This window comes from Canis aureus, chromosome X (genome assembly GCF_053574225.1).
Source record: "Canis aureus isolate CA01 chromosome X, VMU_Caureus_v.1.0, whole genome shotgun sequence".
NCBI lineage: Eukaryota > Metazoa > Chordata > Mammalia > Carnivora > Canidae > Canis > Canis aureus.
This window is the reverse complement of record NC_135649.1, coordinates 48710436-48734783: the sequence shown is the minus strand read 5'-3', so window position 1 is coordinate 48734783 and position 24348 is coordinate 48710436. Positions and strand designations below refer to the sequence as shown.

At 40.8% G+C, this 24348-nt stretch overlaps 1 protein-coding gene and 1 pseudogene across 9 annotated transcripts in view; both read left to right on the top strand.

Moving 5' to 3' along the window:
- Positions 1 to 20197, top strand: part of LOC144308153 (armadillo repeat-containing X-linked protein 1) — a 34794-nt gene extending 14597 nt beyond the window's left edge. For 4 of the 9 annotated variants that reach the window (XM_077888398.1, XM_077888397.1, XM_077888401.1 and 1 more), the window contains 2 exons: positions 17164 to 17277; positions 17526 to 20197. In XM_077888398.1, the coding sequence (XP_077744524.1) occupies positions 17664 to 19043 (1380 nt within the window). In that variant the 5' untranslated portion in view covers positions 17164 to 17277; positions 17526 to 17663 and the 3' untranslated portion in view covers positions 19044 to 20197. Of the gene's footprint in view, positions 1 to 3744; positions 4042 to 15230; positions 15448 to 16231; positions 16388 to 17163; positions 17278 to 17525 lie in introns of those variants that run through there. The other 5 variants (XR_013374775.1, XR_013374773.1, XR_013374776.1 and 2 more) reach the window with 3 other exon arrangements.
- Positions 20198 to 21687: 1490 nt separating this feature from the next.
- On the top strand, positions 21688 to 21846 carry LOC144309350 (U4 spliceosomal RNA; annotated as a pseudogene).
- Positions 21847 to 24348: the final 2502 nt, after the last annotated feature.

The window sequence follows — 24348 nt, the reverse complement described above, 5'->3', positions numbered from 1 at the left end:
GTTGTCATAGCAGATGGGGGAGAAAAGATTAAAGACTCAGGGAAGTAGGAATGATAGAATAAATACACTTGTGTATGTCCAGAAGAGTCTCTGGATGATTATGTTCTGCAAGAGGACCCAAAGGGCACAGTATTTGCTAAAACTATAAGGAATGCACTGGTGAGAGGAATGGCAGCATTGCTAAGAAGTTCAGTGGTGGCTTGCCTCTACAGGCCAGGGCTCACAGTAGAAGAGGATGTTAAAGGATGGGAATCACAGATGGAAATGGTGATGGCCTGAAACAAAGAGGCAGGATGATGGCACATAAGCATTAGAATTTGGATGGATGCAAATACCATAATGCACTGCAGGGTCAGAGTGATAGGCAGGGGGGCTTGGTCTGCAGAGAGCTGTTGGGATGGTTAATAGAACACAGTGCTTCTGGTGAATAGGTTAGGAGGTAGTTAGCAGACCATGTGGTCAATATAACACAGTGCCCTGGGGAAAATAAATAAGCCAACAATCTGTACTCAACGTGAACAACCGAAAGAAATCCAAGATGCTCAGGAGTCTGAGGGACAGTGCCTCAATAAAAAAGTCACAATTCCTTGCTCAGTTCTGATCCTAAGTCATGTTTTGAACCAGGGCGCACTGTTTAAAGAAGTTGGAGTGCCCAGGAAGAAGAACCGTACATGTGTGTAGTAATGATTTCTCTAGTCTTTCATTTATGCATGTGACTGTTTGCAGGAAAAAGAGGTATACCCAAACATTTTGAGGATTAATGGACACTGATTATGAGTTGATATACCCAGACCTAAAATGTCTTCATGTCCCCCTTCTTAGAATAAGGGCAGGATGGTAGCCTGGTATTAAGTGGACTCCTGGCCTGTGTTGGGTTTACAGTGGCTCCACTGGTTCCACAAACCTACCTGCTGCCTATGTTCCTGGTCTCTGAATGTATAATTGGAATAGACGTTTTGGTAGTTGGTACAAACCCTACATTGGTTTCTTGGCCTGTGGAGTCAGAGCTTTGTAGATGAAAAGAAGTTTCTGAAACCGCCCTCACCATCCTTGGCCAAGATAACAAATGAAAATATATAGCATCTTGGGGGAGGATGACAGAAGTTAGTGCCACCTTTGAAGACCTAAAGAATGCTGGGATGTGGTCCCCATCATATCTACTTTCAATGCATCAGTTTGAGCCCCTGCAAAATGTGGACAGAGCCTGGTAGATGACAGACTATTGCAAACTCAACCAAGCAGCCACCGTGTCAGATACAATATCTTACAAAAGCAAAATAATATGACCTTAGGTACCTAGTAATTAGCTATTGATTCAGAAAATGTGGTTTTCTATCCCCATCAGAATAAAATATCAGGAAATATTCATATTCATATAGGACAGACAACAGTATTTATAGTTTTTCCTCAAAGGTCTACTAACTCTCCCATCCTCTATCATATAGTTTGGGAATATCTAAACCATCTGAATATATTTGTCCACTATGTTGATGATATCATGCTAATTGGATCAAAATGAGTAAGAAGTGGTTAGCACGTTGGAAGCCTTGTTAAGACACATGTATTCCACATGATGGGAGATAAACCCTACGAAAATCCATGGGCTGGCTACATTGCAGGTTTTAGAGGTTGAATGATCTGGGAGGCATGCCAGGAGATCCCCTCCAAGTTAAAGGACAAGTTATTGCATTTTTCCCTTTCCCTATGAAGTAGGAAACTTCAATACCTGGTAGGCTTCTTTGGGTTACGGAAACAACAGATTTCACACCTGGAATTACTGTTCCTACCCATAGACTAGGTGGCACAAAAAGCTGCTAGCTTCAAGTGGAGCCTAGAGCAAGAGAAGGTCTTGTAGCAGGTCCAGCCTGTGGTTTCAAGTAGTCCTCCCACTTGCTGCATACAATAGACAGACCCTATGGCATTAGAGGTGTCTATGTTGCCAAAAGATGCCACAAGGAATTTTTGATAAGCCCTAGTGGGAAAGTCAGAGCTTAGTCCAGAATATAGGTTCTGGAGCAAACCATGCCATATGCAGTGGAAAATTATATATCTTTTTTGAAAAAGACTTTATTTTTGAGACACACACACACACACAGAGGCAGAGACATAGGCAGAGGGAGAAGCAGGCTCCCTGTGGGGAGCCCAATGCGGGACTCGATCCTAGGACCCCGGGATCATGCCCTGAGCCAAAGGCAGATGCTCAACCACTGAGCCACCCAGGTGCCCCGAATTATATATCTTTGAAAAACAGCTTCTCACATGCTATTGCATCCTGATAGAGATGGAATGCCTAGCCATAAGACATCAAGTGACTGTGCGGCTGGAACTGCCCAACATGAACAGAATTCTGTCAGATCAACCAAGGTATAAGAGTGGGCAGGCCCAGCAACCAGATGGAAGTTTTGTACACAGGATCAAGCACAAGCAGGACAGGAGGATACAAGCACCTGCACAATCAGCTAGAGCAGATCCTCCATGATAGCGGATCCTATCCGCTATCCTATCCTCTGGATAGTGGATCCTCCACTGATGCACTAGCATCATTCATTCACCTTACACCTGTGGCTCCTTGGGAGATCTCTTTTGACAAGCTAAGGAGGAAAAACCCAAGCATTGTTCGTAGATTGGCAGGCGTGGTATGTGGGTATCCACAAGCATAGCAACTCCATTCTGAGAAAACCATGATGACCAGGAATGAGGGTCTGGGTCATACCACCAGGCAAACCATGAAGACCTTAAGACTGATGGAGATCTATAATTGTTAGTGGAAGGAGAATAAGATTATTTGCAGCTTTGAGACCAGCTGCAGTATTGAGAGCTGTAGTTTGTCCTAAGTTTCTCTTAGCAAGAGAGGCCCACCAGACTCCTGGAAGAGCTGATCCCAGAATTTATGTGAAGTAGATCTGGGAGGCACAAGGGGTGGGCTGTCATGGACACTGCAATGCCTTGCCCAGAGCTTCCTTTAGCAATAGAAGCCTTTTTACTTTGGTTGTTAGGAATGCTGCCATCAGAGAGTCCTTGGGTGCCAGCCCTCTTCCAGGAATGCGTCAGCTGAGAGTTATCTTGTTTCAGATCATATCCCATTCTCAAGGAGGCCCACATCCAATGACTATTGATGATGTATATAAAAGCCTAGCTCTCTTGCCCCTACCTGAGATAGTTTTGGAGTTTCAGACTGTCTTCACAATTCACTATAAAGTATGCTGAGGCATTCCATTGATAGTGCCCTAAAATTTGATTTCTCCCTTTTTTCATTCTTGCTGCTTTCTTCCCTTTCCTTCCGTAAATGTTGATGACAGGAGCACTTCCCAGTAAACCTTCTATACTCTACTCTTTGTCTCAGAATCTGCTCCCTAGAACATCCAATCTGTGACAATGCTTTATACATGTTCGTTCTATCATCTATCTATCTATCTATCTATCTATCTATCTATCTATCTCTCAAATCTATCCATCCTAAAATCAAGAGTAATATGAGTTGTTTAATATTGTGAAATGTTCTTTAGCCTCTATATGCACCTGTTGCAGATACTGCATGAGATTTTTATTATCTTTGGAACCACAGACTGGAAAATAAAGACAGGCAAGAAAATGGACACTTGGAAAATGATAACTTGTTAAACAGAAACCTATTGCATTCATGTGTCTGAGAAGGCTTTGACAAGTTGGCTTGTTTTTCCTTTCCCATAAGTGCTTCCACTGCTTGAATCTTCCCTGCCTTCTGAAATAATGTTTTTCTTTTAGGTCAGCAGTGGAACAATCCAGAAATCCTCATGGCATTGGACACAGTTGCCTTTTATTTAGAAGATAGAGGGAAACAGATGTGGAGAAGCACTTTCCTGGAGTCTAAACAGTACTAGTCAAAGTGCAGATGTTTAGGGTTATAAGTTGCACTGTGCCAACAATGAGTGTGCTGACATAGGCACGCATGTGTTATTTATCACTTTTTGAAAATGAAAATGCAGTTCTTCTTCTCAAAAAAAAAAAAAAAGACCCATTTCTGGGAAACTCATAAACTGATTGACCCTGAAGGCAGTGTAGTATAGGGGAGAGAGTACAATCTGGAGTCGAGGATGAAGCAGCAAGAGTATTAACATTTCTCTTCCCTTTTATTTCTCAAACATGAAGGAGCAGATTTGAGAGGGAAAGGGAATGAATCTGGTTTAAACTATTTGAATTTGAGGTGCCTATGGGACTTTCAAGTGGAGATGTTCAGTGTTTATTTGAAAAGTATGGATCTAAAAACCTGAAAAGTATGGATCTAGAGCTCAGAATAAAGGTCTGAGTAAAGATATGTATTTTGATGATAACTGAAGCCAAAAAGTGACTCAGGTAGCCCCAGCAAGGGATCCAGATAGAAAAACTGAGGACAGAATGCTGAGAAAGCTCTGGTATTAATACAAGCATTCCAAGTCCCTTTTGGTAAGTGTCACATGGTATACCTTTTTTCTTTTTTTATCCTTTGATTGTCAACCTATTTCTGTTTTTGATTCTGAATGTCTTCTGTAGGCACCATATAGTTGGATCATATTTTTTTGTAAAGATTTTATTTATTTATTCATGAGAGACACAGAGAGAGAGAGGCAGAGACACAGGCAGAGAGAGAAGCAGGCCCCACTCCCTTAGGGTTATAAGTTGCACTGTGCCAACAATGAGCACCAGATCCCGTGTGACATAGGCACCCATGTGTTATTTAATATGTGTGTGAGAAACAGAGAGAGAGAACTGTTCAAAAGATGGGATTTATTTTATAAATAAAATAATTAAATTTTATTTATTTATTCATGAGACACACACACACACACAGAGAGAGAGAGAGAGAGAGAGAGAGAGATACACAGAGGGAGAAGCAGGCTTCCAGAGGTGAGCCCAATGTGGGACTCATCCGATTCTGGGATCACGCCCTGAGCTGAAGGCAGAAACTCAACCACTGAGCCACCCAGGCGTCCTTGCAATCTCTGCTTTTAAATTGGAGTGTTTAAGAGCTGCCTGGCTGGCTCAGTCAGTGGAGCGTGACTCTTGATCTTGGGGGTGTTAAGTTTGAGCCCCACATTGGGTGTAGACATTGATTAAAAATAAAATCTAAATAAATAAATAGGAGTTGTTTAATACATTTATATTTAATGCAATCACTGATAAGGTATAATTTATATTTGCTGTTTTGCTATTTCTTTTCTTTTTTCACATTAATGTTTTATTTTTTCATGTTATTTATTTGTTTAATTTAAATTCAATTAATTAACATATAGTGTATTATTAGTTTCAGAAGTAGAGGTCAGTGATTCATTAGTCTTATATAATACCCAGTGCTCATTGCGTCACATGCCCTCCTTAATGTCCATCACCCAGTTACCCTATTCGCCCAACTCCCTCCCCTCTAGCGACCCCCAGTTTGTTTCCTATTATTAAGAGTCTCTTATGGTTTGTCTCCCTCTATGATTTAGCCTTGTTTTATTTTTCCTTCCCTTCCTCTATGATCCTCTGTTTTGTTTCTTAAATTCCACATATGAGTGAGATCATATGATAATTGTCTTTCTCTGAGTGACATATTTTGCTTTGTTATTTGTTTTCTATATGACTTATGTCTTTTTTCTTCTCCTGTTCCTCTACTGTTCCCTTCTTTTATGCCAAATAGATATTTTCTAGTGTACCATTTTCATTTCCTTGTCATTTCTTTTACTATATTTTAAAATATGTTCTCTTAGTAATTGTCCTGGGAATTACAGTGAACAACTTAACTTATAAAAATCGAGTTCAGATCAATACCAACTTAATTTCAAAAATTTGCTCTTAATAGCTCCATTCCCCAAAAAAAAAAAAAAAAAAAAAAAAAAATAGCTCCATTCCCTACCCACTCCTTTGCATTGTAATTATTATACAAATCATATCTTCATACACTGTATGTACATCAACATAGATTTATTCATATTGCTTTATGAAGTTGTCTTTTAAATCAAATAGAAAACATAGAGTTACAACAAAGTATATTTATACTGTCTTTTATGTTTAATATACAGTTGTATGTATTTTAATCTTTTGTTGAAAGCTGGGTATTTAGGTAGTATAGCAACCCTGGATACTGATACTCCTCTCAGTGATCACTATTATTGTTTTATTGGTCATTTGTTTATTTGTTTGTTGACTTGGTGGGACTAATTCTGTGAAGTTTATTTCCACCCCCTCCACACACACATACACATAGTGTGCATCTCTGATGTCCCAGCACAGATCTTTCTCCCTTGTTTTTATCTTTTAGTTTGGCTACTTAGGTTTCACTTGTGGGTTAGTTTAAGTCACCTATTGGTCAAAGGCTGTGCTTAAGTTCCCTCAGCCAATTAGATTTTTACCCTTTATCATTATATATGTGTGTAGCTGCTCTCACATTTCAGTGAGTTTACATATTTTGCCTCTCTTCCATTCAGCCAGAGAGGTTTCTTTTCTGATTGCTTCCTAAAAGGTATATAGCCTTGGGCATTCACACATTCTTTCAGACTGCCAAGGATGACTGTGATTTTATTTTTAATCTTGGCCTTCTAGGAATTGTTCCTGGGTCAAAGTAGCTTATGATTAGTCAGTGCTTGGTCAAAGGTTGTGTTTAAGTAATTTGTGCTAGTGAGGCTTTTGCCCTGTGTTTGTGGGTCTCTGTGTGGCTTGGGGAATTCCTTCAAGTCTGTTCCATGTCTTTAATTTTCCTAAGAGGATGCAGCCTGGCATATACACACAGTCTTCCTTACCTCCACAATTTTATATGATCTCAAGAGGGCTTTTATTGGTTGTCTCTTTCCCTGGTTCTCTCTAGGAAACTTGTGACTGTTCTGACATTTTTCTCATATTAGTGATACTAGCCTCTCCACCAAGATCTCCATTGTTATTTGACAGTGCTTGTCAAAATGCAAGGAATTTTCTACTACCTTTTCCAAATCAATTCAGTCCCTTCAGGCAGAGCTGCAGCATTCCTCATCCTTGTGGATGTGAAAATCTACCCAATTAATTCTATAAGGCTTCATAAGACTTATACCAAAACAAGGAGGAATTCAGAGGTCAATATAAATTATAAATATAAATGCAAAAGTAGAAAAAATATGATCAAATTCAATATAGCATTTTAGTGATAATGGTCCCTATTTTTTTGTGCTAGCTGTATTAGATTAGCATCAATGTTATGGAGGCTACTCCATGGACTTCCACTCACCAAGGTTGACCTTGTACTAACACTGCTAAGTGCCCAAACTGACAACAAAATAAGATGATGAAGACAGTATTTCCTGGGGGTACAGTCAGCCCCGTGGTGGTAGTATTATTATATGGGACATCTTTCATCATGGTGAGAAAATAAATTTTTCCTTAAGAAAATAAATTTATATTCCAGACACACATTTACCTTCTTTGCTCACAATGATTCAGTGCCATCATCCATTGACTTCCAGAATGGCTTAATCATTATCAGGCTATCCTATACAACATTGTCTCTGACCAAGGAACTCATTTAATGGTAGATGAAGTACAAAACAATGGAATCATATCAAAAGATTCACTAGTCGGTATTACTTACTTCATCATGCAGAAGCAGATTGCCTGATAGAAAAGTAAATGAATTACTGAAGGCTTACTTCTAGGATCAGATTTTCCAGGTTGAGAGTGCTATACTACAAGAATACAATGGCCGCTTTAAAACCAGTGACTGATATATGGTAGTATGTCCCTCATAGTGAGGATACACAAGTCTGGGAATGAAAGGGTGGAGGAGGGAGTGACCTCTCTCACTATCACACCAATTAACCCCAAATATATATATATATATATATATATATATATATATATATATATATATATTTTTTTTTTTTTTTTTTTTTTTTTTTTTTTTTTTTTTTGTCTCCACAACCTTGAGTTCATCAGGTTTGGAGGTTCTGTTTTCCAAGGGATGAATGTTTCCAACATGGAATAAGGCCATGGTTCCATTAAATTCAAAGTTGAACCTGCAACCTGACCATTTTTATCTCCTTATGCAATTGAACTGAGAGGCAGAGAAAGAGGTTACTGTACTGGCTGGAGTGACTGAATCCCATTGTCAAGGGGGAATAGAATTGCTGCTATATGATGAGAACAGGACAAGTATGCTTGGATCCCAGGTATGTCATTAGGGCACCTCTTATTATTCATTTGCCCAATAGTCCTGGTCAGAAACCCAATAAAGATAAGATTGAAGGTTAGGGTCACTACATCAGGGAAAGAACTGTGAAAAGCCAAGGGAGATGTGAAATGTATTATTGGCTTTGGCCTCATGACCAACTACTGAGGGGAGCTGTGGTAGCTAGGTGTATTTTTGTTGATAATTAGTTTTTCCTTCCTTTCTCTTATATGTGAAAAATATTGGAGATGGTTGTTATACATTAGGCTTCAGGTGGAGATATGAATTAACATTACTCAGTGACAGTACAGAGGCTGTTGGGTCTTCTTGTCCCTTTCTCCTTGTAGGAGATGAGAGTTTCTTTATTGGAGTAAAGAGCAAAATGGATGCTGAGTGGCTAAAGGGATGGTTATCCTGTATTTTACCTCACCTCCTGATCAATTTCTTGCCCCTGGGTCCTGTTCTGTGCCCTGGGAGGCTGACTCCCATGGATTGTATTCCCTGGGCATCATTCCCAGGTGAAGTCTCTTTGAATTTGGTGAATGGAATACACTTTCAGGACTTTGGAGGAAGAGAGAAGACAATTTTTTTCTTCCCTGTTCCCTCACTGATTTTGCCTGTGTTTTATTGGTAGTGACTGCTGATAAGTATACTGGCAGTAACAGGCTAAGACTTCAGCTCCTGCAGCAAGTCCCTCTTCCACGGCCCTAGTTCTCACCAAGAAGTCCTTCAGGCTTGAGGGCCAAACACCAGAAGCATTTTCATAAAACTCCAGAAAAAGACAAGGATGCCAGTTTTTCCACACTTTTTTAACATTGTTCTGGAAGTTACTACTTAATGCAATTATCAGAGAAGGGAATGTGATATTAATATTGGAAAGGAGGAGACAAGATCATTACTGCAAATGGAACAAATCTAAGAGAATCAACTAAAAACTATTTGAAACTAGGAATTCAAGATGCCTGGGTGGCTCATTGGTTGAGCATCCGCCTTTGGCTCAGGGTGTGATCCCAGAATCCCGGGATTGGGTGCCACATCGGGCTTCCTGCATGGAACCCGCTTCTCCTCCCTCTGCCTATGTTTCTGCCTCTCTCTGTGTGTCTTTTGTGAATAAATAAATGAAATATTTGAAAAAGAAAAAAAAAAGAAACTTTAGGAATTCCATAAAGAGGCTGGCTATAAAATCAACTGCAAAAGCCAACCACTTTTTTTTTTCCCCATTCATCTGTTGGAGGACATTGTGGCTCCTTCCACAGTTTGAAAAGCCAACCACTTTTGTATATAAAAACCATAAACGGAAAATGTAACATAAAGAAAAGATTCAACTTACAATAGCCATGGAAAAAAGTAAGCCACTTAAGAATACACTTAACAAAAAATCTGCAAGACATATTCATTAATTCAACAAGTATTTATTGATAACATGTGGTGTGCCAGGCAATGCTCTAGGAGGCAGGATTTTAAGGGAATGTAACAAAATAATATATTTTATGTCTAAATAAATGCATGTGAATAAGCAGGTAAATTATGAAAAAAAAGTGATTTAGGGAGGCTTTATCCTCCCAGATATTAAAGCATATTATAAAGATACTAGAATTAAAGCAGTTTGGTATGTAAGAAGAAAAAATGGATTCAAGGAACATAATAGAGAATCAAGATAGATCCAAATATATGTGGATACTTGGCTTATTTATTTATTTTTAAAGATTTTGTTTATTTATGAAAGACACAGAGAGGCAGAGGCATAGGCAGAGAGAGAAGCAGACTCCCTGAGGGGAGCCCAATGCGGGACTCCATCCCAGGAACCCGGGATTACAACCTGAACCAAAGGCAGACGCTCAACCACTGAGCCACCTAGGTGCCCCTATATTTAGCTTCTGATAAAGGTGACATTTTATTATTTATTTTTGTTTCAAGTTTTTATTTAAATTCTATCTAGTTGAGCAGCCCAGGTGGTTCAGTGGTTTAGCGCCTCCTTGGGCTCAGGGTGTGGTCCTGGAGTCCCAGGATCCAGTCCCCAGTTGGGCTCCCTGCATGGAGCCTGCTTCTCCCTCTGCCTGTGTCTCTGCCTCTCTCTCTCTGTGTCTCTCATGAATAAATACAAAACCTTAAAAAAATTATAGCTAGTTAACATACAGTGTAGTATGAGTTTCGGGAGTAGAATTTAGTGATTTATCACTTACATATAACACCCAGTGCTTATCACAGTAAATACTTCCTTTATACCCATCACCCATTTAGCCCATCCCCCTTCCCACCTCCTTCCATCAACCTTCAGTTTGTTCTCTATAGTTAAGAAAGTCTGTTTTGTTTTGCATCTCTCTCTTTTCTTTTTATAAAGGTGACATTTTATTTTTATTTTTTTAAAGATTGTAATTATTCATGGAGACACAGAGAGAAGCAGAGACATAGGCAGAGGGAGAAGCAGTCTCCCTGCAGGGAGTCTGATGCAGGACCCGATTCCAGGACCCTGAGATCATGACCTGAACCAAAGGCAGATGCTCAACCACTGAGCCATCTAGGTGCCCCATAAAGGTGACATTTTAAATCAGTGAGCTAGAGAAAGATGATTTGATAATTGGCACTAGACAATTTGCTATTTGGAAAAAATAATTTCATGTGTTTGATAAAGCTGGAGAAAATGCATTCACAATAGCATTAGGATATTACTTGCTTTATTCACCATGTTGACGTTTATACAAATGGTCCAAAAGTAATGGCGAGTAAAATAGCTGGTGCCTTATGGTAACAAAAGCAATGCCAACAAAAAATTCCATATGAGTCAAAAATTTAAAAACTAAAAAAAGTATATAAAAATTAGAAAATACAGGCCTTCCTAAGTAGGACACGCAACCCCAAAAATGTAAAGAAGTAATCGATAAATTTCGTATCATAAAGATTTAAAAATTCCCTATTGCAGAAGTCCAAAGAAAATTATAAACTGGGAATATATTTATATAACACTTATAATAGTCAAAGAGCTCATTTCAATAGTTTACAGAAAGTTCTTATGTATTAATAAGAAAAAGATGAGGGGCACCTGAGTAGCTCAGATGGTTTAGCATCTGCCTTCAGCTCAGGTCATGATCCAAGGATTCTGGGATGAAGCCTGCTCAGCAAGGAGTCTACTTCTCTTTCTCCCTCTGTACTCCCCTCGTTTGTGCTCTATCTCTTTCAAATAAATAAATAAAATCTTTTTTAAAAAAAGAAAAAGATGAAAAGTGTAATGGGAAAATGGGGAAAGCCAATTCATAAAGGGATACAAATGGTTAACAAACCTATGAGAAGATGCTTAATCTCATAATTAAAGAAACTGAAAATTTTTGGAGTAGAACATGGAATATATATGTCACAATTTACGAGGTGAAAGTTGGCAGCATGGATATAATTTAAGATGAACATTTAATTTGACCCGGTGATTTCACTTCTAGGAAATTATTGTAAAGAAGTAATGTCACAATTGTCAAAGGGATCCCTGGGTGGCGCAGCGGTTTGGCGCCTGCCTTTGGCCCAGGGCGCGATCCCGGAGACCCGGGATCGAATCCCACATCGGGTTCCTGGTGCATGGAGCCTGCTTCTCCCTCTGCCTGTGTCTCTGCCTCTCTCTCTCTCTCTCTGTGACTATCATAAATAAATAAAAATTAAAAAAAATTACAATTGTCAAAATATATGTGTACAAAGGTCTCCAGCTTATCATTTTTATAATAGATCAAGTGTGGGAAGAGGCTAAATATCAATCAGTAATACATTGGTAAAATTTTGGTAAATCCACACTAAAGGATATTATTCTATCTGATAAAATAATGTACACAATATATTAGGTGAACAAATAGTTTGCATTCTATGACCCAAAATTATCTTTAAAAGTTATATGTGTATATACACTCACATACAATGTACCTACATATATGTATGTGTATACACACACACACATATATAGTTGTTGTTGATATATATAAAAAGTTAACAGTGATTTTCACAGGATTTATCCTAGGATTCAGGTGTGTGGGTTATCATGGTGGTTATCAGAAAGGTGGAGAATTTAAACATTCTTATTTTCTACTTTCCTCCTTTCCTAGTTAATACTTGCTTTCCTTCATCTCATCTCAAACTCCCCCCTCCCCCATAGCAAGGAAGTCTTCTTTGATCCCCAGACTCTGCAACTTCTTTTACTATATTAATAATGTTCCTTTCATTGACAATACTTTTTTGGTTTGTATGTGTGATTATTTCATTAAGGCTTGTTTCCACTACGAGAGCAGAATCAGTGTCTGTTTTTGCTTACTAACATATTCACAATAAGCACAGGGTTTATGGCAATTCTCCTTGGTTCTTTCTCCCTCCTAATATTATGATGTGGACAACTGAATTTTTCTCAGTCTTATATAAAGGGTTATGAAAGTGCAGCTTTTATTTATTTATTTTTAAGGATTTATTCATTTGAGAGGGGAATGGAGAGAGCATGAGTAGGGGGAGGGGCAGAGGGACAAGCAGACTCCTCACTGAGCAGGGATCCCAATGGGGGAGGCTGGGGGCGGGCAGCTCAATCCCAGGACCCTGAGATCAAGTCAGATCTGAGCTGAGCTGAAGTCAGATGCTTAACTGAGCCACCCAGGCACCCTGAAAGTACAGATTTTTACATCACCCCCCACACACACACACACAAAATCAGGAGAACACATCAGAAACAAACGGTAAACTCACACTAAATGGTGAAATATTAGAGGCAATGCCATTTACTTCAGGACAAGTTTGGGAGGCCCTCAATCATCATTATTCAATATAGTTCTGGAGGTTCTGGTCAATGCAATACATGCAGAAAAGGAAAGAATAAGAGATATAAATATTGGAAAAGAGGAAATTTTTAAAAATCATCATTTGCAGATGATTATATATGCATACCTAGAAAAACCAAATATATCAACTGAAAAACTATCAGAAATATTAAGAAAGGTCACTAAAAATAAATATATCATAATTATTTCTCTTTAGGCAATAATCTGGTAGAAAATAGAAGCATAAAAGGAATGTCATCCCCCCAAACAGCAAAACAACAAAATACCTAAGAATAAACTTTACAAGTAATGGGTATAACCTACCTGAAGGAACAACATTTGTTGGAGATCATAAAAATCAACATAGGTAGACTCAATTTTTAAAGATGTTGGTTCTCAAATTAAAGTGCAGATTCATTGCACGTTATGTCACTAAATGTCAGCCATTTCATTTTGTGTATTTAACTTGGAACTTGACACATACATACATACATATACTTTTTGTATTTTTGTATTTGTATGAAGAAAGGTGGAAACTGTTAAAAGTGGTTGGTGGTGGAACACGAATTGCAGGGCACTTTCACATTCTACCTTATACATTTCTGCATTGTTTGCACATTAAAAAAAGAAATGTGTATAATGAGAAAGACAGAAGCAGAGAGGGAGGGAGACAGACAGAGAGAGAGAGAGAGAGAGAGATTTTTATTTTTATTCAGGGGATAGAACTTTTTTCCTGGCAAGTAGTTCTTAATAATTTTTTTTAAGTCATAGATGCCTGTGAGAATCTGATGAAAGCTATGACCCCTCTCTGCACTAAAATGAACATAGGTATGTGCATAGCTTTAATACAATTTCAGGTACAGCACAGAGGCGGCTCGTTGAGAAAGCCTACTGTAGGTTAATCAGTATGGTCAGGGGGGAGACCCCCTGGGGCCTGGGCACACATCTGGCCAGGGGGCAGCAAAGTGGGTGTGGGCTGCAGGCAGTGACCCTACAGCAAGGTTAGGTTCTCCCTGGGTGCCCTGTGGCAAGGAGGCCAGAGGTAAGAGGCCCAGCTGGCTGCACCTCTCAAGCCAGGTGGTAGCAGCAGACGGTGTTAGGAGCAATGTTAATAAGGCACCAAGATCGAGGGCAGAACAGGCAGACCTGAGTGCTTCCTCCAGCCAGCAATCACTTCTTCTTCGTGGAAACCCACAGCTGCAGGGATATGTGGGAACAGCAGTCCCTTCTACATCCCTGAGGGAATTTGGGAGGGGGGAGGGGGAAAGGGAAGAAGCCAAAGACAGTTACTCAAGTTGGTCCCCTGAGTAAGGGTGGCATTTACCTTCTTGGTCACCTGTCCATGTGTACTTTTAGAGTGAGCAACAGAATCAAGAAGCTGAATGCAGGGAATAGGAGGCTTTGGAATACAGGAAAGGCAGGAGGGCAGCACCTTCCTCCCTCTCTTTTGACAAAGCCAAGAAAGCAGACCATTTCTACATTCCTCACACCCTCAGCTGCCTCTGCCTTAGTGGACTGGAATCTAATCTAGGGGCAGGTGTTCAGCCATCAAATCACAAGGGTTTCCTGCAGCATTTAGCCAAGACTTTGGGACGTTAAATACATGTCTTTCTTTAATCAAACAAGACAGGATTGTGTTGCTTTTGTTTTATCAAATTCTAAGTTGATTCAAAAGTAGGAAAAGGAGTAGATCATTTACATTAAATGGCCCAAATTAAACGACTAAAGATTAGATCTCTTTGTGGACTAATTCATAGATCATATGAAAAATATTTTCAATTTTTAAACGGGTTAGTATGTTTGAAAGCTGCTAGTTGGTTGTAGGCAGTAGAAACATTTTTCTTGTATTATATGTACGTGTAATGTAATTAACGAGGCCTTTCATGTTTTCCCTCCCACTTAAATTCTTTACTCAATTAAAAATAGGATCATTTTATTTTCTCAGTATAAAAATAACGCAATACTGATTTAAAAAAATGAGCAGGAAAGTTTAAGAAAGTAAGACACTCCCACTACGTATATGCTTTTCTGAGATCTTTCCTCCCGTTTCATAAAGGAGTACAGGGAGAATGCTGGCCCTTCAGGGCTGGGGGTGGGGGAACGTGAGAGAAGGGGAGAGGCAATTGGACAGGGAGTAGAGAAAGGAGAGAAAAAAAAAAACTATTCCTCAAAGAGGAAAGAAAGACCAATGGACAAGGGAACAGATGCAGTTTCTCCCTGTTAACCAGAGAAAAGCAAATTCCAGCCTCAAGCAGAAGCTCTCCTCGGTCCTTGGGATTGGCAGAAGGAAATGAGTGGCAGGACCTGATGTAGCCGGGACGGAAAGGGGTGGGCCTGCTCCTGCCGCACTGCTGGTGGGAGTGGTAATTGGGGTCTTGAACTCTTGGGTGACGTGGTCCTCACGTGAGCCGGAGCCGACGTTTGCAGACGCCCTTCTAATCCTGATCCTGGTTTGGTCCGGTTACTAGCTCCTTTTTGCCCCGAGGGCAGGCGGGCGGTGGCCAGGGAAGGAGGAGGAGGAGGTTACTGCCCGGATCCCAGCAGGTCTGTGTGTGGATGGGCACTGCCTTGGGGACCCCTGCGGTGCGGGTAGCGGAGGGTGGAGACCAAAGAGGGACAAGGCCTGCTTTCTCTATAATCTTGCACTATCCCAGACCCTTCCAAGAACAAAAAAAGGTGGGCGTCGGGGTCTGGTTTCCAGGGGAGACCCCAGACCAGAGGGAGGAAGTCGGAAACTTTGGCATCCTGTGCCTTGAATCGGGAAGGGCAGTTATTAAGATTCTTGCTCTGTGTGCTGGGGCATCTACCAAGCCAGAGTCTTGGGGCTGTGCGTCTGTCATTCCCCGTGTCTTGCAGTAGTAGGGCGCTGTACCACTCAGAGCAAACGAGTAAAGAATCTGTTCTGAATCCCTGCTGGTCTACGTAAAGGTGGGATGGCCCCGCAGTCCCCGGAGGGGTGGGGATGGTTGAGGTCCTTGCCTTCACTTGCCCTTTTCTGACTCTGGCTATCTTCCCGTTATTTTATGTAGGAAAAAGGATGTGACGGGGCCCACAGGGAAAATGGCTGTCGTTGGGGGTGGGAATGCATTGAGAGGGGGGGTTTCTTTGGCTCCCCAGGTTCTCCCTAGTCCCTCGGCCCGCCTCCTTTTCCATTTGTTCCAAAGGGGTAAAGGGGTGTGGTTTTTGCTGGGAAAATGGCCGACTGCTGAGGGTGGGGGCTCCGGGAGTGGGTTAAGGGGCGGCGGGCAGAAAAGGGCTGATATCCTCGAGCCCTGCGAAGTAGGGGTAGGGTTGAGGGGCCCAAAGATGAAATCCATTTGTCAACCAGGATCCTGAATTTGGAAAAGCTGGTGTTGGGACTCTCTGAAGTGCTCTTCTGTCCGCCTAGCCGACTCTGTCCTGTCGCTTGTGCGTCTGTGGATCTTGCACTTCAGGGCCAGTTCAACCCTAGAAGCAGGAAGAAGGGGAAAATTGCTCAGAAAAAGTAGGTCAGAGTGAGGGTGGTGGCACTATTTGGGGATGCTTGGGGGTGGAGAATTGCAAAGACTGCAAACCCGAGCGGGACCCTGGACCTCCTCCACCCCCCTCCCCCATCCACTTCGTACCATTTCAGGGCTTTCAAAACCAAGTGCTCTGCAGGTACAGGACAGAGAAGGATGTGGCTGGGGGATGGGGTGTCTCGAGAATCCCGAAGTGGGTGGGGGTGGGGATAATCTTGCTCCAGATTATTCTTTAGAGTACAGTGTCGGGGTGGGGTGTCACTCTGTCCCTCAGTCAGTCCCAGAGTTGTCAGTCCTTAGGTTTTATTGGAGGAGGGGGAAACTGAGATTAAGGAGGAGGGAAATTGCCCCAGAGCAGTGGAGGTTGGTATACTGGATGGAGGGAGGAGTGTCCTGGTAACTCTGAGATGGTGTGGGTGGCGGAGGCAAGAGCGAGTGCGAGACCTTTGTGCATTTTTCGTCTGTCTTCCACTCTCTCCGCCACCATCCATTTTGTTACAGGGAAGGGGCTGTGGTGTCACTTTTGAACGAAGTGACCGACTCCAATAGGGTGGGGTCGGGTGGAAGATTGAAAGACATAAAGGAGATGGGGAAGGGAGATAATGCATTTCAAAGACACACCTCTGTGAGGAGGAGTGGATGGTTGGGCTGCTTAGGACAGGGGCTAGAGATTCGGGAGAGGGCAGTGTGGCCCATCCAGGATGAGGTCCTTCTGTCCCTTGAGCATTCAGCATCCTCTTCCCCACCCCTTTGTATGCAGCTTTGCAGGACGCAGTGGATTTCCAGGCAAGGGAGAGAAGGAAGAAACTGCCTGGACCTGCACCGGTGTATGTCAGGATGCTGCTACCCCAGGACATCTGAAGGGGTAGGGGAGGTACGGAACTGATCAGAGACCTTAAATTTAACGTGCGGGAGTGGTGGGAACGGTTGAACAAAAGGTTGGAGAATCTGGAGGTGGGGAAAATTTTCAAAATTACCTTCCCAGGAGAAGAAAGGAATCAGTGATCCAGCTCTGAGTCCCTGTCCCGTCCTCATCCATTTGTTGGTCTGTAGTTCAGTTTGTGGGCATGTAAAGGCACAAAACAGGGAGACTGATGCCCTAAATCTTTCCTTCATTTCTAGCTTCTGTTGTATCAGCAGCTACAACAAGGCCTGCCAGCTGTGGCTGAAGACTGTCCCCAACATAGGAGCAGTCCTCTGGGCCAGAGCAATCCTGCTCCTCCACCCTGTTAAGAATTTGGCTCAGACATTCACCCCGGCATGGGCCGTACTCGGGAAGCTGGCTGCGTGGCCGCTGGTGTGGTGATTGGGGCTGGAGCCTGCTACTGCGTGTACAGACTGACCTGGGGAAGAGACGAGAGTGAGAAAATCTGGGATGGCGATGATGAAGAAGACGAGGAGGAGGAGGAATCTATTGATATTGTAGAGACTGGGGTCAAGACTGGGAAAGGAGCTAAGGCTAATGCTGGGATGGGAACTGGAGCTAGACTTCAGGGTGAAGCAAAGGTCAAGGCTGAGGTGGGCATGGAACTCCAGAGTGGTTCAGATATAAAGGCAGCAGCCCAGGTGGGGGCCCAGAGTGGAGGTGGTCTAGAGGCCAAGGCTAAAGCCCTTTTCAACACTCTGAAGGAACAGGCAAGTGCAAAAGCTGGGAGAGGTGCCAGGTTGAGCACTATCTCTGGGAACAGGACACTTGCACCCAGTTTACCCTGCCCAGGAGGCAGAGGTGGAGGCTGCCACCCCACCAGGAGTTCGAGGGTTGGAAGTAGGGCAAGTGGAAAAACCAAGGGAAGAACTCGAGGTAAGAGCACCAGGACTCCAGCCACGGCATGGCCTGTTCGCAGGGGCAAGTTCAACTTTCCCTATAAGATTGACGATATTCTGGGTGCTCCTGACCTTCAAAAGGTTCTTAACATCCTGGAAAGATCAAATGATCCTTTTATTCAAGAAATAGCCTTGGTCACTCTGGGTAACAATGCCGCATATTCTTTTAACCAAAATGCTATTCGTGAATTGGGTGGTCTTCCAATTATTGCAAAACTGATAAAAACGAAAGATCCTATTATCAGGGAAAAAGCTTACAATGCCCTTAATAACTTGAGTGTGAATGCTGAAAATCAGGGAAAGATTAAGACCTACATCAGTCAAGTATGTGATGATACCATGATCTGTCGCTTGGACTCAGCTGTGCAGATGGCTGGACTACGACTGTTGACCAATATGACTGTGACTAATCATTACCAACATTTGCTTTCCTATTCTTTTCCAGACTTTTTCGCTTTGTTATTTCTGGGAAATTACTTCACCAAGATTCAGATTATGAAACTAATTATAAACTTTACTGAAAATCCAGCCATGACCAGGGAGCTGGTCAGTTGTAAAGTCCCATCAGAATTGATTTCCCTCTTTAATAAAGAATGGGACAGAGAGATTCTTCTTAACATCCTTACACTATTTGAGAATATAAATGACAACATAAAAAACGAAGGGCTCGCATCATCTAAGAAAGAATTCAGCAGAAGTTCACTTTTTTTCTTATTCAAAGAATCTGGAGTGTGTGTTAAGAAAATCAAGGCATTAGCAAATCACAATGATCTGGTGGTGAAAGTTAAAGTCCTAAAAGTATTGACCAAACTCTAATTAGGGGTATGTCCCAAACAATATCGAAAGCATTTTTTAGTGTGCACTGGGAACAATGCATTTTGTAAATTCTTTGTTTTCCACTGTGCTTACGTGGCAAAGAGATCCTTTCAGCTCTTATTTTGGGATAATGACTATCAAGGGTCATCAACAGTGATGTTACTTGGGGTGGCTGGTTTTAGGCTGGACCATTTTAACGAATTAATGAATACCAGAGCTTGTATAAAGAAAGCATTTACTGATTTCATCTTGCTACCTAGATTGAGATATTTTTTACTCTCTTCCTAAACTGACAGCAGATTAATCATAAACAAACTATACTTTTGTATTGGTTTACATTTGTTAATCTTCAACTTGTGTTTCATCAATAAAGTGTGTTTTAACCAGCAAAAAAAAAAAATGTATCACATCCTTGAGTTTATGATCTATTTTGAGAGTTAAGATGTATGGAAACAAAGGCACACTAACAAAACCACGAGCCTCTAATCATGGCCAAACCCTTCCCGGCAAATGCGGAAACTTCTATAGGCAACAGTGCTCAGGTGAAGTTTTACGAAGGGGGACAGTTAAGTAAGTTGGGCTTGAAAGGATAAAAATGGAGATGTTTGGAAAACATCTGGTGACTTGGGAGACAAATTTTGTGCTAAGTTAAATTGTTATGGCACAAAATAGCATCACTGTATTCACAGATCATAACATAGACTTCTTTCCCCCATAGTTTGGTATTGCTGAAGTTAGTATGCATCTGACAGTTGATGGCATCTTAGCATTGTGCCATACTTTAATTAGAAATATTGTTTTCCTTTTGTAGTGGCACGTAAAATAATGATGTATCTAAAAATCAAAGACATCTTAGATCAGGGAAATTATGCTTCTAGTCAGTGAGAAAAATGTAAAAGGATATTTAATACTTAAAGGGTGCATTTGCTCCATAGCGAGTACATTATTTTGTACTGATAGAGGTTTTGCAGTAGTTTGAGTTAAGGGAGCTGGCCAAAGGTTGAGGAGGAGTCAATCAAGCTCCCTCTACTGAAGGAATGTTTAAATCAAGGTAATCTATGCTGTTGTGTCACTGTCATAATCATATTTCAGCTTGTGATTTAGAGACAACAAAGCAACATTTAATCAATCTCATTAAATTCATGTTAATTAAATTTTTTTTTAGTTTTATGGTTTGATTGATTTTTAATTTATGAGTTTTTTTGTTTTAAACTTTATATGAGAGTGAAAGTTGGTAGAACATGATGCCCCCAAATATGCTCCTTTGGCATAAAGATTGTTTTGAACTAAAAGCATTTGGAAAATAGGTATAAGAAAGGCGCTCTGACCTACCCTTTTCTTCCTGAAGGCAGGAGAAAAAAATCCCATATGAAAATTATCTTCCCTATACCCGGAGGAAAGATATATTTCTATCACCAGAGATAAGGAGCTGAGGCTGAAAGAACTCTGTACGAACAGATCTTGCTAAATTTTATCTTCCTTTAGTATCCTCGTATTTTACTTTTACACAATTGCCTGTCTTCCTTCAACCTGCTATATAAGCGCTTAGATTTTGCCACTTGTTTGAATCTTCATTACCTTATGAGGGCTCATGTTATACAAAACTTATGTTAAATAAATTCATATGCTTTTCTCTTGGTTATAGTGATAACTTCAGACAAAACTAGAAGCCCTTGAATTTTCTCTTTTTTAAAGAATAATATTACTCCAATTTGATAAGCAACGCATTTATGTACCAGATATGTATATTAATGAAGAAAAAGTGGGTGGTATCTACTGTTTGTCAGCACTGATTGGCATTTTATATACTTTCTACCCTCTCCACTTGATCTCCTCAATAATCCTGTCAAGTAAATACTATATTTTTATTACAGAAGAAATGAGACTTGGAGAAGTTAGGTAAGTTTCCCGAGACCACTCCATTAGTAAGAGGTAGAACCACTAGCCTTCCAAACACGAACAATTGGTTGCTTTAAAATCACTTTGTATGGAACCAAATGTCTGTATAATGCCTCTATTAGATATTTGACACAAAACTCTCCTTGATAGAAGACACAGATGGAGATGATATTCTTTATGTCGAGTCCGTAACTTTATATAGATACCCACATAGCAAGGTATAGAAGAAAGAGTAAAGTGTTGGGAGTTGCCAATAGGTGAGGTTTAGATGAGAAACAGAGAAAAGAATATTTATTATCATGGTGCTCCTATATGTCAGGTAGGATGAGCATTTTGGGTATTGAGCAAATAATCACCTTCGTATTGATATGTTCAAGTTGGGGTACTGAGGGACTTTTATAAAATTAGATGATACTGTAAATACATCTTCAGAGCCTGATTTAAACATTTTCTAACTTTCCCCTTAAAAAGTATTTATTGGAGATGCTTGAGAAAGTAGAGACAATGAGACTTATTTTCTGACCAGATGTGTAGCTTGAACATCTAAAAAAATATTCACGGGGCACCTGGGTGGCTCAGTCAGTTAAACCTCTGCCTTGACTCAGGTTGTAATCTTGGGGTCCTGGGACTGAGCCCCATGTAGGGCTCCCTGCTTAGCGAGGAGTCTACTTCTCCCTCTGCCCCACTCTCCTGCTCATACTTTCTCTCAAATGCATAAAAAAACCTTAAAAATATTCACATCATTAGCTTTGCGCAGTGGCAGTATTGTAGCCAACGAGGTTTATCCGAGGTGCGATTATTGCTAATTGAAAATATTCACATCAAGCCATGTTGAATTTGGGGTGCTGAATGACTATTATTACTTAACCTCATTTTATTTTATTTTTTAATTTAAATTCAATTTGCCAAAATACAGTATAGCACCCAGTGCTCATTCCATCAAGTGCCCTCCTTAGTGCCCAACACCCAGTCACCCCATTACCCACTCCCCTTCCACAACCCTTTGTTTGTTCTTAACCTCATTTTAAAGGTGGGTAAAAATGAGGTTAAGTAATAAAAAGCCACCATATGGCAGGGGCATAGGCCTGACTAGCATCCATCTGCTCTTGGCAGATTTCTCCTCCTCTCCTTCCCTCCCATTCTTTCCCCCTCTCCCTCCCTCCCACTTCTATCTTTATTTCCTCCTTCTGGGAGATGACTGGCTGCAGGCTCTCTGTGCCTCTGTGACCATTTAATTCCCATGACACCAGGTCAAGCACCAGTGGGCATTTAATACAGAATAATAATTCTCATTGTTGTGGTAATGTGGCGGCCCAAGGTGTGACTGGATGCCAAAAATTTTCTGGAAGTCTTGTTGAACAGAGACTGGGAAGGAACTAGTCTTAGCGTGGCACAGCTCTATGTGCCCTGTGTGTACTTCTGATGTCCCACACCTGGTAGTATTTGGAACCTAATCACCTGGACTTTGGGAAGTGCTGCGTGAGACAGATGTGTCTCATGTGTGCCTGGTTTAGGCAGGCTACATGGCTGGCCAAGCCACACACTGATGACCTGATGTTTCCACATTGGAGCCTGCCACTCTCCAGCATTTTGGGAAGGGTACAGCTCTAGGATTGTGGCCAGGATTGTGGCAGATCATGGGGACAGAGAAGAGGCAGTGTTTTGTTTAGAGATAATGGCAGCTCCTGGGAAACCAGGGAAATTAGAAACTCAGAAGATATTCTGATTTTTTTTTTTAGGATTTATTTATTTGTTTGTTTGTTTATTTATTTATTTATTTATTTATTTATTTATTTGAGAGAGAGCAAGAGCACAAGCATGGGGAGCAACAGGCAGAGGGAAAACCAACCTTCCCATTGAGCAGGGAGTCCTATGTGGGACTCAATCCCAGAACCTTGGGATGATGACCCCAAGGTGAAAGCAGCCACTTAACTGACTGAACCACCCAGGCACTCCAGATATTTTGGTTTTGTTCTCATCTAAAGGTTTTAGGGATTTAAGTGAGTCTATCCCAGTCAAATGTGCTCAGAGGTAATTTTACAAAAATGGAGTATAGTTCTCTTTTAAATTGGCACCCAAAGTGTAATATTTCAAGGTTTGGAAAACTGGCTTTCTTTTTTAAAAATTCGTATTTTACTTTCCTTGTCTCAATAAACACCCCAAGTGTAGGTTTAGCAAATGGATGCAGTTCAGGCAAATTTTGTGTTTATACTTCTTTTTTGGTTAATTTTTCTGCCAAGTTCACCCTGTGGGGTGGACTTTGAGCAGTGGAGACTACTCAAGAGAGCTGACAAATAAGTTCTTTTCCATCTTTTCCACTTACATAGACTGCTCTTAGAAATGGTGATTTTATGTATCCTTATTGAAGACATCATACGATATAATCAGCGTGTTTTTTTGAAAAGTTCTGTCCAGATGGCTAACGTAGCCCTGTGTATTTGCTTTCCCTCTTTCCTGGCCTCACTTTCCTTTCCCCCTTGCACTTGTTTCCTTGTATTATACATTTCAAGGTAAACTGGTGCCCCAGACCCTGTTTCCTAGTCTTGAGCTAAGAAACGACCCAAACTATTCTATATTTTTAAGGAAATGAGCTCTGTAATATGAGACATTACCAACAGTAGCTCAGTGTACCCTGCCTCAAGAGCAGCAAACATAAAAATAATGTTTCTACTTATGGATAAAATTAATATTTGGAGATAACTCCAAACTAGTGATATAAAAAGTCCTTCCACAAGGTATGCTGTCAGGAAAAGGTAAGCTTTGAAAATGGACACCTGCTTTACAATACACACAACTGTACATAACAGAAAAATTTAAAAAAGGAAAACATTGAAATGTGTTTATAAAAAGTTTGAAGGGAACAAAGAGTCTATTTTTGTAACATAGAGAGAGGAAGGACCTTTCTCAGCATGATCAAATACCTAGAAGCCATAAAGGGAAAGTATGAAAGATTTACCTATAGTTGATCACCTACATAGGGGGAAAAACATGAGCAACACTAAATGAATTAGATGTCCACCTACTTTGACAGCACCAACATCTAGCTGAATCAGCTTGCCCTGACTCCCTGAGTACTAAATAATCATCTGATGATAATTTTATTTATGATATAGATTGGTGTTAGGGAGAGAACATACTGAGCATAAAACAATGAGAATCTGGTCTACTTGGTAATTATCTTTCTTTTTTTTTGGTAATTATCTTTCTAATAGTAACATACATTATCACTCTTTTTTATTTTCAAGAAGAAACTCTACCCTACTTGATGATACATTCTTTTCTCTGCAAACTTAAGAATGTTCGATAAACAGGGGACTCTGTGCCCAAACAAAGACCTTGTATTATTATGCTTACTTTTTCACTTTTTGAAATATAAATGATCAACAGGGCCAGAGAGTTACACTAA